A 13769-nucleotide genomic window follows, 5' to 3' on the forward strand; every position below is an offset into this window, starting at 1 on the left:
ACCTTTATAGATAAAAAGCCGAAGATCTCAAACCTCCTTTTTAACTCATTGGATGTATAAGGAAGAAGAAGCGTTTAAAATTTATATTCTCATCTCTAAATAAAAGTTAAATACCATGACCCTTCCATAGAGTGCAGAAGCATAAAAAAATACCCTACCCTTACCCTTGGATCAATCTTATTTTTTTTAATAAGAAGAGAAATTCAGAAGGACTACTTCAAATAAGCCATTGGTACAAGTTCATATTTCATCAGGAACGTCACTAGAATCTTGCACGCCTATACTGACCCCTTTGAAACTTCTGCTTCTCACCTCTCAGGGTCACTGACACCCTCCTTTCTCCTTTGCTTTCCACCCGCCCCCCATAGGTGGGAAAGGGGGTTGGGAGGTGGGAGAAATGGGCGAAGGGGCATGAACTGTGGGGTGATGGATGGTACCTGGACTTGTCATGGTGGCCCCTCTGTAGTGTATACAGATGTTGAATTATAATGCTACATACCTGAAAGGTATATTAGAATTATATTTTTTTAAGAAAAAACTGGGAACCATGGAGAATTATTACAAAGAATTCTCTGAAAACAACTATCATCAAAAGCAATTAAAATGTAATGAAAGCTTAAAATTAATTAGTAATTAATTAAAAGAAAAGAACAATTGCATGGACCAGAAGCCTTGGGTTTGCACCTGGGCTGTGTTGTTTACACTACTGTGTGACCTTGGGCATCCTGTGAACTCTGAGTCTTTCTTTAGTTCTGAAATTGGGTCTAACACATGATCTATCCGTTTCACAGCATCTTCATGAGGATTAATACAGGCGAAAGTTGTTTGTAAATTGAAGTGCTAAGAAAGGGTAAAACTATAATATCAGGATTTGCTTAACAAAACACACTGACTAGATTGATGTTCGGTTTTTATTCCCTTTATTCCTCGTTTTTGGTAAAATACTTAAAATTTCCAATCACTACTGCCCTTTAACTTTTATGCCAATATACCGAGACTGCTACTACTACTACTGAAGTAGACTACTACTTCAGTAGTATCTGTGGGGACTTCCCTGGTGGCGCAGTGGTTAAGAATCCGCCTGCCAATGCAGGGGACACGGGTTTGAGCACTGGTCCGGGAAGATCCCACATGCCGCGGAGCAACTAAGCCCGTGCACCACAACTACTGAGCCTGCGCTCTAGAGCCCGTGAGCCACAGCTCCTGAAGCCTGCGCGCCTAGAGCCCGTGCTCCACAACAAGAGAAGCCACCGCAGTGAGAAGCCCACACACTGTGACGAAGAGTAGCCCCTGCTCGCCACAACTAGAGAAAAGCCCGTGTGTAGCAACGAAGACCCAACGCAGCCATAAATAAATAAATAAAAACAAATAAATTTATATTTAAAAAAATAGTATCTGTATTCTAAAGGAAACCCATACTTTGACAATAAGTTTATGGTCGTTGTAAGAAATATGTGCAGTCATTCTGTAAAATCATCAGTTTTAGAAGACCTACTGTTCCAATCCAAACCCCACAGAGATGAGAAAGCACTGCTGGTTGGAGAGGTTACAAACAAGGGCTCTTTCCTGGGAACGAAGGTGCAGAGCTGTTCAGAAGCATCAAATATGCAGCCAACCACAGTATGAAGTTTGGTGACCCTGGGTTTAAATCCTAGTGCTTGTTTGCCCTATAATCTCGGGCAAGTGATACTTTTCTGTCTCATTTTCTTCCTCAATTAGTTGTGAGTGATAATATCTACCTCAAAGGGCAGCTAGGAGGTGAATGACAGTAAGCAAAGCAGTCAGGACAGCATCTACCACAGACGTTATCAGCTCAATATAGGAAAGCTTTTCTTATTTATTGTTGACTCTATTCTGGTCTGTAAAGACGGCAGTACCTTGTAGATAACTTGGTAGCCTCTTTTTTTATGCCTGTGTCATAGGAAAGTTTCTAAGTCCCAGTATAATACTTCTGAACCTCAGTTATGATCTGACAGGAATAATAATTATGCTAATAAAAAAATGAAGAATTGTTGTTACTTGGATTGAGTAGCTATAATGTGGCAGTCCCATGCTTGGTCCTTTATGAAGTGATTTCTAATCATCCAGAGCAGAGTTCCTGGTCAAATGCCAGCACTCTGTGTACAGATACAGGAACTGAGGTCTGGGGGGATTAACAGTCAGCCATACTCTCCCTGTGCAACAGTGCATGGCCTGCAAGGCCCCTCCCAGGAGCCATCCCTGCCACAGACATCGTCCCTGCAGAATCTCTCTGGAACCAATGTGGTTACACCTTCCTTTGCAGACATGGGCTTTTCTGAAAATTAATATCCTTTCTTTATTGTCTCTTCCAGTGTTAAGAAAATATATAATGCCTTTGTTTTTAGATTATGATCCTTGTAATCTTTGGGGTTTATCTCTAATACTTCATTCTTAGAAGTTAAAGCAGGGTTTTTTGGTTTTGGTTTTCTTCACTATTTCTTCATTTTTGTTTTTAAGCTAAGACTTCCTTTTTATTTTTTTGGTCAAGCCTAACTCCATCAAAATCTGCTCAGTGTTTACTAGCGAAATTTTGAGTACTTGAAGGACTTGGGTTAAACAGCTTTGTTTTAGTGTATTGGATTTTAATCAAATCAAATCAAATCAATTTTAATCAAATTCATCAGTCTTTTTTTTTTGATATGTATGTTCTTTTTTCATATTACCGTGTTTAATAGTCTCCGGAGGATAAAGAAAGAAAATACCAATTCTTTTGAAATGCTTATTAATAGTTTTTTTTTTAAATTGTTCCCTCTTCTTTATTGAAGAATTGTAAACTGCAAGACCATCTTAAACCTTTGGGACTAAAGGTTCTTTTGTCACAGTTCTGGAACCTTTTGAAAAGGTTCTATCCATTGCTAAACTTGTTTAAGGAAAGGAGCTCTAAATACCTGACTTCCAACCTAAAATTTTTCCTTTTTTCATTGGTACACATAGTCACAAAAACTAAAATGTCATTTAACAGTAAAACTTCAGTTTTATATTACTATATTGGCTCGGTTTTTTTATGAGTTATTGTAGCTGAATTGCTACACAGTGTGTTCACAAAAGGTACTAAATCCCTTATTACCACTGCCACCACCCTTCCCCCACCTGATTTTAGGTGACTTTTATTGTATTAAAAAATAATACTCTGCATTCCTTTACTGCCAGGAAACAAAGATCATTTTTATTAAAGTTGCTTTTAGGATGACAGTGTCGGTCATCTCTTTGAAAATTCATTTTGGAAACTAAGTTTGTTCTTCCAGAACCCTTGAAAAGAAGCCTGAAAAATTGCAGGGGAAGATAATAATAATAGAGCAGATGTATTTGAGCAGTTATACTGTGAAACTTAATTTAACTTTCCCTCAAACTCCATTTCAAACTTGCTTTTGTGCATGAAAATATACTGTCTCGCTTTCCTTCCCTCATGTCTCAGATTTTCTTTTTCTTCAACATAATCCCCTCCAAAGGATTCTGTGTAGGAGACCAGAGCTCCAGTCTGATGCTCCGGGGCCCACAGGGCAGGTGCACAGGCCTTGCTCAGGGCCTTCTCTGCAGAAGGCCAGGCCAGGGGCCACTGGCCTGGGAAGGGTGCAAGGGGCTCTCACTGCCAAATTCTACCACCACTGCCCCCAAAACAACCAACACATCTGTAATATTTTGACTTCACCTTAATGATTAAAATGGAGAGCAAATGAAATAACTAAAATTGAGAGAAGATGGCTCTTGTAACCTGTGGCATGATTAGAGAAGGCAGAAAAAGGAGTTCCAAGTTTGCCTGGAAGGCACCTGTGGGGAGGTGGAGGGGAGCAGAGACCCAGGCTCTGCGTGTTTGCAGGCTGCTCTCCCTGCCCTCCCCCAGAGAGCAATCTACCTGGTTCTTATTCCTCACCTTGGGCATCACAGCGGGATGGGAGTCAGCAACCAGCCCTGGCTGTCATGCCCTGCACTGTCCTTCTGCCAGGAGCTGGGCAGTATGGAAACTGTGAGGAGAACCCTGCCACTCCTGGGATTCCTCTCCGGGAAACTCGGGCACTCTCGGGACAGGCCTGCTGGGCCCTGGCAGGCATCTGAGCCAGAGCCCGGCCATTACCCTCAGTGTTTGGTCCTATTGATGAAGAATCCTCGTGCCTCTCGGGAGTCTGATGGGAGACTTGTTGAGATTTGGGTGGGTCTTTGTTGGCACAGGTGGTCGTAGTGAATGGAGATTGCATTGGGAATCCAAAGACATGAGCTTTTTGTTTGCTGTCATTGCTTTATCTCTAATTTGGGGGGAAAGTTGATGGCTGTAGGCAGCACAGGACAGTCTTCAGGCGTCACCGGCAGTAGGAGCGTTTGGGCACTAGGTCCAGGCCAGATGTCCTCGGGGAAGCTGATGCCACAAGAGATTTTTTTTTTTCAGTAGATCTTTTTTGGAGTATAATTGCTTCACAATACCATGTTAGTTTCTGTTGTACACCAAAGTGAATCAGCCATATGCATACACAGTCCCCATATCCACTCCCTCTTCAGCCTCCCTCCCACCCTCCCTATCCCACCCCTCTCGGTCATCACAAAGCACCAAGCCGATCTCCCTGTGCTATGCTGCTGCTTCCCACTAGCTAGCTATTTTACATTCGGTAGTGTGTATATGTCGATGCTACTCTCACTTTGCCCCAGCTTCCCCCTCCACGCCCCTGTGTCCTCAAGTCCTCTGTAGACACTGACACTCCCCCTCTGTACCCTCTTTCACTCTGTACAAACCTCTGTCAGCATCTTGTCCCAGTTCTTTGTTGGAGGGACCTGTTTCTAACACCCCGAGAACGGGGACAGTGTGGACTTCATTCCTCTTTTTCTTCTTCCCTTGTGCCTGGCACAAGGCTTGATATGTGATAAATATCGTAGAAAATAAGGAAATATGAATAAAATAGTTTTCTTCTCACTTGTTGACGTCACAACTTGCCTGATCTTGTACCAGGGATTATAAAAATATCAGAGCTGGAAAGGACCTTAGTGGTCAGGGGATGATTTGGTGGCAGTGCTGGACCCAGTCACCTGGGCATGGGGATCCCAGTTCACTGTGCTCTCAGTGGCACCCCCTTCGGGACAGTGGCATTTGTATTCTGGCTCACCTGGCCTGCACTACTGCTACCTTTAGGGACTGAAAGATCCTGACTTGAGTATAATAATGAAGATATTTAGTATGGCTTTGATAGTATTTGATTTTTCTAGTTTTATTCAAATCCCTAGAGCTATTTAAGAAAAACAAGCTTTAAAAATAGTAGCAGACCTTGAGTTATAATTTTTATAGTCATGCATTTGTTATGAAATTGTGATGATTAAATTATGACAAACGTAACTGAAATGAAGTGTGCAAAGGAAAACGTCTTCACTTGTTAAAAGGAGGAGAAGTCACTCTTAAAGATGTTCCATCTTGGACTAATTTACTTGAAATTTGGTGCCTGTCATGAAGATTAATAACATGTGGCCTTTTACACAGCTTCTCGGCCCAAGTCTAATGTTCTAGTTGTCCTTTTATTATCCCAAACCTCCATAACTAAAGGATTTTTCCTTCCTGCCCTTTGTTCACAATATGGAGCTGTAATTGAGTTCATATTTCTCGCCCAGCCTTTCAGCTATAATTAATATTTTATTATATCAGATTTTGTCACTAACTAGCAGAGCAGCAGGGTGTGGGAGCACGTGCTCAGGCGTGCTTACACATACACACACACACACACGTGCACACACATGCAGAACAGAAGTAACTTAGGGATGCCAGGCGAGCTCCTGATGATGAATTATGGCCGAGAGAGCATCAGTTTTATTTGTGGTACCCTGAAAATATGCCACAGCAATAGACGGCCGATCCTATCTAGAAGAGAGCAGGACAAAGAGAAATTAAACGGATCAGTTTATGCTGTGCAGTGTGTTACCCAGGGTCCATTGTTTGTGGAAAACTAGTGATCAGACCTCATTTGTGAGTCAATGAGCAGGACAGGCTCTGTCAGCTGCTCTCAGCACCAGTGTTATGTGGATCCTAGTCATGATGACAAACACATTGAACTTATTGAACTGACCTTTCTTTTTCCTCATTTTAAACTGGTGACAATACTTTTAAAATGTAGTTCAGTTGTACCAGGTCATTGGGATCTTCAGGGTGTCATTTCAGTAAATGCTGACAGGTTTAGGGAAAGGATGTGACTGAAAAAGAACAGGAAGAAAATGCATTCTGCGTTATTGCATAAATAAACCTGAATTACACATTTATTTTACCTGCCTTGAATATAATTTATACTTTCATTTTCCCTCACCCCCCTGCAAAGAGTTAATCTTCAGGAAGATATTAATACTAGACTTCATTCTTTTTTTCTAGAGAGAGAATAGGTGGTTTTTACCAAAAATTGCAGATCAAGCTGAAAGTCACTAATAGTGCCATGAAATGAAAAATATTCTAAGTCCTTGAAATGATGAGAAATGACAACTTTAAAGGATTGGCAAAAGCAGCAATGAAACGGATCAGTACTTTTCTCCTCCTCACCCCCCACCATCCTGCTATCTGGTTGGATAATCCTTCAATATTTTATGCTGATAAGAAACAGAATAAGTGGGTAGGAAAATGGACTTATGACTAAGGGCTTAATCCGGAAATGAATTAGGACACACATCTTGAAGTCAGTTTCAAGTCTGCAGTAGGCTTCCCCTAACATCTTCAAAGTTAGAAAAGACCAAAACCATTTTGTCACATTTGAACTTTCAAGTTTAACAAACTACATGAAAGATGTTCAGATGTTCTTTTCTAGGTTATACTTCATGGGCTAGTCTATATAAATGCAGATTTCTTATTCTCCTTCTAAAAGCCTCAGAGTTTTGTTGTAGAAAAGCCTAGCATCAATTAAACTTTAAATTAAATTTCATTCTGTAAGAAAGTTCGGATACAGTGATGTCACATTTTTGGCAGATTCATCTTCACGATGGATTGTGCCCTCACATTGCAAATGCCTTAGGAAAGTTTTATGTGATTTTAAATTCCAGAACAGTGGTGGAGGAAGGCTAGGAATGGTGAGACTTTGATAAACAAAGAGGCCATCAGTAACACATTAAAAGGATTTTAATTCAGCTCACTAAGCTAGAAACCTCTGTTTGGTTTTCCATCTGTGAGAATTTGCTCTTTTCAATCATCCTTTTAGGAAAAACATTCAAACAGTGAGATTTTCAAACGTACTTTTGAGATGACACTTGTGGTTGGAAAGATCTTGTGAAAATCATCAGTGGGATGATGTTATTTGTACAAATGAAAAACGCATCAGTCACCAAGTTCTGTCCAGGTACCGCTGACCTGGATGCCAGTAGTGTGTTTATTTCCATCCAGGAGGCAGCAGTGTGTGGCCACTGGGCAGCAGAACGGATTCAGCCATTTTTCATTAGCACTTGGACTTTGATAAAGGGGAATAGAAAAGAGTTGCTTGACCTTTCGGTGCTTAAATTATTAAAGAGCAAATAGATTTGAGGTCTGGATGCTTGCAAATCTAATTTGTCTTGTGGAGCAAGGATGAAAAGACATTTTGGGTTTGAAATTGCTCTAGTCAACTTAGTTCTTCCTTTAATATATCTGAAGATGAGTAGATGGTAGCTATTTAAAAAGTAATACGTCTGGAGTAGAGTGCATGGCATAACGTACCAACTGGCTGAAATGGAGGCCCACTAAATAATCATTTAATTCTTGAATTTTCATCTGATCCTCATCAACTTGCTACTTGGAAAAATTAATTTTTTTCAGCCGTATTCACTTAGATGGCATTAAAATTACAAAACAATTGTCTTTCTCTAGGGGGTGTCAAATATCATATTGTTCAAGTTAAATCAGGCCAGTGCCTGGCACATACTAGGGGCTCAGAAAGTATGCGTTGACTTAATAAATGAGGAAAGCTGGGGAAAGATGGATGGAAAGTGAGGATGGAGATGAGGGGAGAGAGGAAGCAGAGTTGCAGCTTCCGATTCTCTCCATTTCTCCTTATTTGCAGGTTGTACAGGATAAACTTGCAATCTAACCTGCATTATCTTATTGGAAAACCTTTTTCTTGGTAATTCCCTTCTCTCTTACCTCTTGGGTATTCAGGAAATGAATACAAAAGAAACTTAGTATTAAGTTTTAGTAAAGTGAAGCATTATTAGTGAATATCAGTATATTTCCTCCCTCCTACTACATATAAGCTATATAAAGTAAAAATTACTTCTGGATTACGTTACGCTTTCAAAAATCTGTACTTCGTGGCCCACTTCATTCTGTCTCATGAGATACAGCCGTGACTAACTGTGTTGTCGGGTGGTCGGGAGGCCACATCTACTGTTTAATTAACTATGCCCCAGATAGAATGGGCACCTCACCTCTGAACCTCAGTTTTCTCACAAGTAAAACCAGAAAACAAAACCTACATGTGCAAGGCTCCTGGCCTAGCACTTCCTGTATGGAATAACTTCTGCAAATTTTTTTCTTCGCATAAATCTTCATATTTCTACTTTGTCTAGTATACTAGGCTTTCCAGAAGTTGTTTTTAAAGTGGAATTTTGAAAATCATGTCCTATAGCAAGTAAATTGGAAAAGCTTGCTGATAGAAGAAAGCCAGTGTTAAAAATTACTTAATGGAGAATCTCTTTGCAAAGCAATTAATTATTCTTTGATTTATCCATCTTGTGAGAGTAGTTCTTGTATGCTGAATAAAAATTCTGAATTAAAAAAAAATATAAAATGTACCCTGGAGACCCATCTAATTCTCTCATTTCATAGGAAAAAAATAAGAACCAAAGATGTTAATTTAAAACCCCAGTTTTAGCAGAATTAGGAGTAGAGTCTAGGGGGATGCACACGCCAGTGTCTGCTACCCTGACAGAAGGCGTTGCAGGAAAACAGTCACACTTTCTTAATGATGTTTGCACTTCTCTAACGGAAGCCTTGAGTGTTACACATTGTCCCTCTGTTACATTCTGTTGGTTGCATGCAATCTTCAAGGTTAGCCAACGCCATACTTGGTGGGAGAAATGCCAAAGAACTTGCAGATATAGTGGAATCGCCACATCTGACTGTAGATGTAAGAGGTCAGGGAGAAGCGGGAGTGAAATCAAAGCCCCCTCTGTCTCTGCCTGTGTTCCTTGTTCCCCCCACCCCCAAAGGAAGGTCCTTCCTAAATTCTTCCTTCCATGTTGGATACACCCTGCAGTGAGAACTCGGCAAGATTTGGTGGAGCATCTTACGGGACCAATAGAAAGTCTTGATGTTAGGAAGTAAGAGTCATATTTCTCTTCTTTTCTTTAAGTTTACATCCCTGCTCAGAAGTCCCTTTATCATTATTTACACTGTAAGCCCGCTGGACTCCCTGCCTACTGAGCAGTCATTCTGATGTTGTACAACCGTCAGTTTTTCTTTGGACAGAATTACAAACTGAACGGCAGCTGCGTTGCATGACTGAAATAGAATGTGCTAAGTGGTTGTACTTCCAGAAACAGGAGATTCACTGGGTGCAGATTCAGAGTTCACACGGACAGGGGCACAGGGAGGGACCTCTCCGGGCCGACCCCAGCTCTTGGCCTTGGTAGGCACCTCCCTTCTATTCTGTTTCCCCGGCTTTAATGAGTGGCTGTGCTGAGCAGCCCCAGGGTTACAGCGTTGCTCGGGGAGTCAGGGTGCTTTTCTGACAAAGTAAGAAAAAGATATATCTCCTTGTCAGAAGAACTTGCAATCTAGTCTGGATTCAGTTTTTGAAAGCTGTTGTCGAGGTTTGTTTTTTCTCAGTATTAGAAACTTTTCTTTTCCCCAGCCAAACTGCACAACAGTTCATCATTCTAGTAAATGTATGTAGCTCAATAAAGAAGTCCATCCCTTCAAAGTTTCTCCTCTTCTCCTAAGGTTAATTCGAAACTCACAGGTATTGGAGGGGGGGGTGGGGAGGGAAAGGTGAGTAGGGACCAGGAGATCCACTCCTTGGTGGGGACATCTGTCTCACAGGCATCTTCTGAGGATACTCATCCCCATCTTATCTTTATATAGAATTCAAGTAGCCCTGTTCATGGTTTACTCTTAGAAACCACTTGTAACCCCAGGGTGTTGGCTTTTGAAATTCCAGTGCCTTTTCTCTGCTTTTCTGATGTCCTCACTTTCCACTGACCGAATATGGTGAAAACAAAGGAATAGAAGAAAATATGGGAAGTTACACCTGGGTTAACCCGAATCATCACACATTGTATCTTGTGACTTGATAAAACTTCACACACGATCATACAGATGTCACCGAAGAAAATATTACGTTGCCTTTTTTAATAAACTTACGGTTAATATTGATTGGTTCATTGACTAGGTAAACTGAGTTCATTTTCTACAAATTCATCTTCAGTTACATGTAAGAAGAATGTTACCTTGGTGTCCTGCTCACATAAACAGCAGAGATTGTTATATAAAAATGTTTTAACTATGGTAAATTTTCTTTCCCTCCAGAAGTTGTCTTATTTGGGGGTAAGAGAGTTCTGTGCAAAGGCATTAAGCACTTTCCCTCTCTGTCATGGAGCAAGTGTTGAATCCGTGTCCATTAGGCACTAAGCACTTATTATTGGCTCTATCCAGTGTGTTCTTTATTTGGGGTCTCCTGTGGGTCTCCACAGTTGAAGACCATGGGAATCAACTCTGTTATCCGAAACTATCACTGATAATACTCTCTTTTTTCTAGTGTCTACCAAATAGTTGTCGAGGAAGAGCGTCCTCGAAGAGCTAAAAAAACAACAGAAATCTTAAAATGCTACCCGGTGCCCATCCACTTCCAGAATGCTTCTCTCCTGAACTCCGAGTACTACTTCGCTGCTGAATTCCCAGCCAACAGCCTCCAATCGGCTCAGCCTTTTACTATTGGTGATAATAAGACATACAATGGATACTGGAACACCCCTCTCCTTCCCCATAAAAGCTACAGAATTTATTTCCAAGCTGCTAGCAGAGCCAACGGGGTAAGTTTTATAAATGGCTGTTTACTTAGGCCATTCAGTGTTATCAGTGCGAACACAGTCAGATCACATAAGGTAGCAGTAAGAAGGAAAGTCATGCTTTTGTGTGCTTTTACTTGGAATAAATGTGTTTTATTTGCTCTTTTTAAAATTATTTTCACCTGGAGAAATTCATGGGAAGAAATGCATATATTCATATTTGTTTGGGTAGGAAGAAGATATTGTCAACATGATGGTTTTTATTTTCAGTTTTTACTTGTTACCAAAAGTTGGCTAGTAATTCTGCTTAGCCTACTATTTCACAGGGAAATAGTACAGCTCTAACACGTACATTCCGCTCATTTACAATTTTGTGAGATTCACAGCATCTGTCTTTTCAGCATATTCTGTACCATTTCTTTGGTTCCACAAGAGTTTATGCTTCCTATAGCTGGGACTAAATTAGTTATCTTTCTTTTTTTTCTAAGAGAAAACAGCTTTGGAAAGATGAGATAGAAACAAAATAAAAACTATCAAGTTGTTTTTGAATTTTTTTCCCTTTCCTGTTCAGACCAACCCAGAGCTCTGATGAGATAGGAAAGTCTCCTTAGAAGGAAGGGTGAATTTTCCAGATATGACAGTGGTTTCCTCCTTCACAGCATGGGTCTCGGTACCATCACTGCCTTTGGCCAGTGAGAAGCGGGGGAAATCAGGGGCACAGGTTTTGCCCACGAGTGTCTGCACAGGGAGCCAGTGAGGGTCCGGAGGAGGAAGCCAGGGGGGCCACCTGGCAGAGGCGTTCTGTGTGTAACTCCAGGCTCGCCATCTGCTCCCAGGGTGTCCACCAGCACCACCGCCAGCACTGGAGCCGGAAAATGTATCAGAGCGCAGTCCAAGTGCTAATCTCTGTGTGGTTAATGCCACACTTGGAACAATGAGAACCTCCCTTATCCGTATTTAAAGAGAACTGCAGAGATTTTATTTGTTTCACATAAAACATGAATAGTGATTTTTTTCCCCCTCTTTATTTAACACAGGAAACCAAAATAGACTGTGTCCAAGTGGCCACAAAAGGTAGGTTGAAATTGTGTGAAGCTCTGCTGTCTTCTGTCCTTTACGAGTTTAGATGGCGTTTCAGAACTTCTTGAAATGTTCATGTCATTGAAATCAGTGTGTGCTCCTAGGTGTGTGCTAGGATTGTAGGCCAGTTAAATTTGACTGTGTTTCACACAGGTATTTCTTTTAAATGAGAAGTCACATTGCTGTGTTTCAAAGCAGTTTTCAATGGTTATCTTTTTAAAACCTCTATTAAAATAGAATTATTCCTATTAAAATAGAATCTTTTTATATGATCTCGTTTCTACTGTGGCATAAACCACAGCACCCTACATAGTAATACTGGGTCTAACGATGTTCAGATGCATAATAGTAAAATACCTGCTGCTGCTTTAAAGCAATTATCTGGTTATAATAGGTCTGTAGAGTCTGCGTGGGCTTTTCTCACTGGGGATGTGTGTCTCTGTGAACCCAGGAACCAGGTGATGTTATTGTGGACCTTGTGTTTCCCAGGCCTGGTTACAATCCTGAGAAAATGTGATGGAGGTTGAAAGGTAGATTAGGATGAACCAGCATAAGCTCACCACACAGGGCCTCCTAAAGAAGAGTGCAGGTGTGTGTGCGTGTGTGCGTGCGTGTGTGTGCACGCGTGTGCATGTGTGTGTGCGCGTACTGTAACATCATCTCGTCAACCTCGCAGTGCGCTTTTACCGTCCCATGTGGAAGTATTTGAGAAGATGCCGCGAGAAACATCCGATGCTGCAGGAAAACGAGGCAGTGTACATTAACACTTGCAGTTAAACGCACTCTTTCAGATCGGTAGAGGAACCATGAGGACAGGGAGGAAGTGCTGGGAGATTGAATTTGGGAAGGACGGCAAGAAGGCAGAAGGCACCAGGTTTCGTCAGCTCATAGGGGGTCACTTGACAAGTTCTGTTGGATGAACGTATCTTGTTTTTGCTGTTTAACGCTCAGGCAGCTTAGTTTGAATATATCATGGGTGCCCATCAGCATTTTCAAAATTCTCATTGAATTCGTATTTCTTGAAGAAACATGACCTTTTTATTCCATTAACTTGGCAAACACTTCTTGGTTTCATGTTACGTGCCAGGCCTTGTGGGAGGTACTCACCTTATTTGTATTTTGTTTGTCCTCATGGGCTCATAGCTCTATTTCCAAGAATCTCCTTATATTGATTTTAAAACACTCAATTCTTTATATCATATTGTACCTGATTAAGAGCCTTTATTCTAGGGATAAATTAATTTAAAAATGAGATTACAGATATTGATGTGTTTTCTAAACTGTAATTCACTGTTGACTATTAATTATCACAGTATTATAAGGCCTTTGAATGAGGTATCGACGTTCTCAGGCCTCCGATCAAGGCCCATGCTCGGATTGCTTTATTGAATTCTGCTGACCCTTGAGGTCTCAACAGAAAACCCAGTTCCAGAGTGCCTGATTCATAATGCCTTGCGTTTCACATCACAGCTGAAAGTTAAAATTACTTTCATATGTATGTTCTCATTTATTTCTTCTAAGTTACTGTGAGAAGGGAGACATGTATTGCTATTTTTATTTTTGAGACAAAGAAAATGCATTATTTGGGGAGATGAATTGACTTGCCAAGGTCACTCAGCTAATAATCTGTGTGTCAAGGCTTGATCCCAAGCATTTGGCCTCCTACACCAGTGTTTCCCTGTATCTCATGGCTTTTCACCCAGCAGAACCTCTGGCCAGTCGTAGTTCTGCAGCATATAAGT

The 13769-nt window shown here is 41.0% G+C and overlaps 1 protein-coding gene across 3 annotated transcripts in view; it reads left to right on the top strand.

The window, feature by feature from the left end:
• PTPRM (protein tyrosine phosphatase receptor type M) overlaps positions 1 to 13769 on the top strand; it is a 743754-nt gene that overhangs the window by 467620 nt on the left and 262365 nt on the right. For all 3 annotated transcript variants that reach the window (XM_024763901.1, XM_024763902.1, XM_024763903.1), the window contains 2 exons: positions 10698 to 10971; positions 11985 to 12021. In XM_024763901.1, the coding sequence (XP_024619669.1) occupies positions 10698 to 10971; positions 11985 to 12021 (311 nt within the window). The remainder of the gene's footprint in view (positions 1 to 10697; positions 10972 to 11984; positions 12022 to 13769) is intronic.

Source organism: Neophocaena asiaeorientalis, unplaced genomic scaffold (assembly GCF_003031525.2).
Source record: "Neophocaena asiaeorientalis asiaeorientalis breed wild unplaced genomic scaffold, Neophocaena_asiaeorientalis_V1.1 scaffold110, whole genome shotgun sequence".
NCBI lineage: Eukaryota > Metazoa > Chordata > Mammalia > Artiodactyla > Phocoenidae > Neophocaena > Neophocaena asiaeorientalis.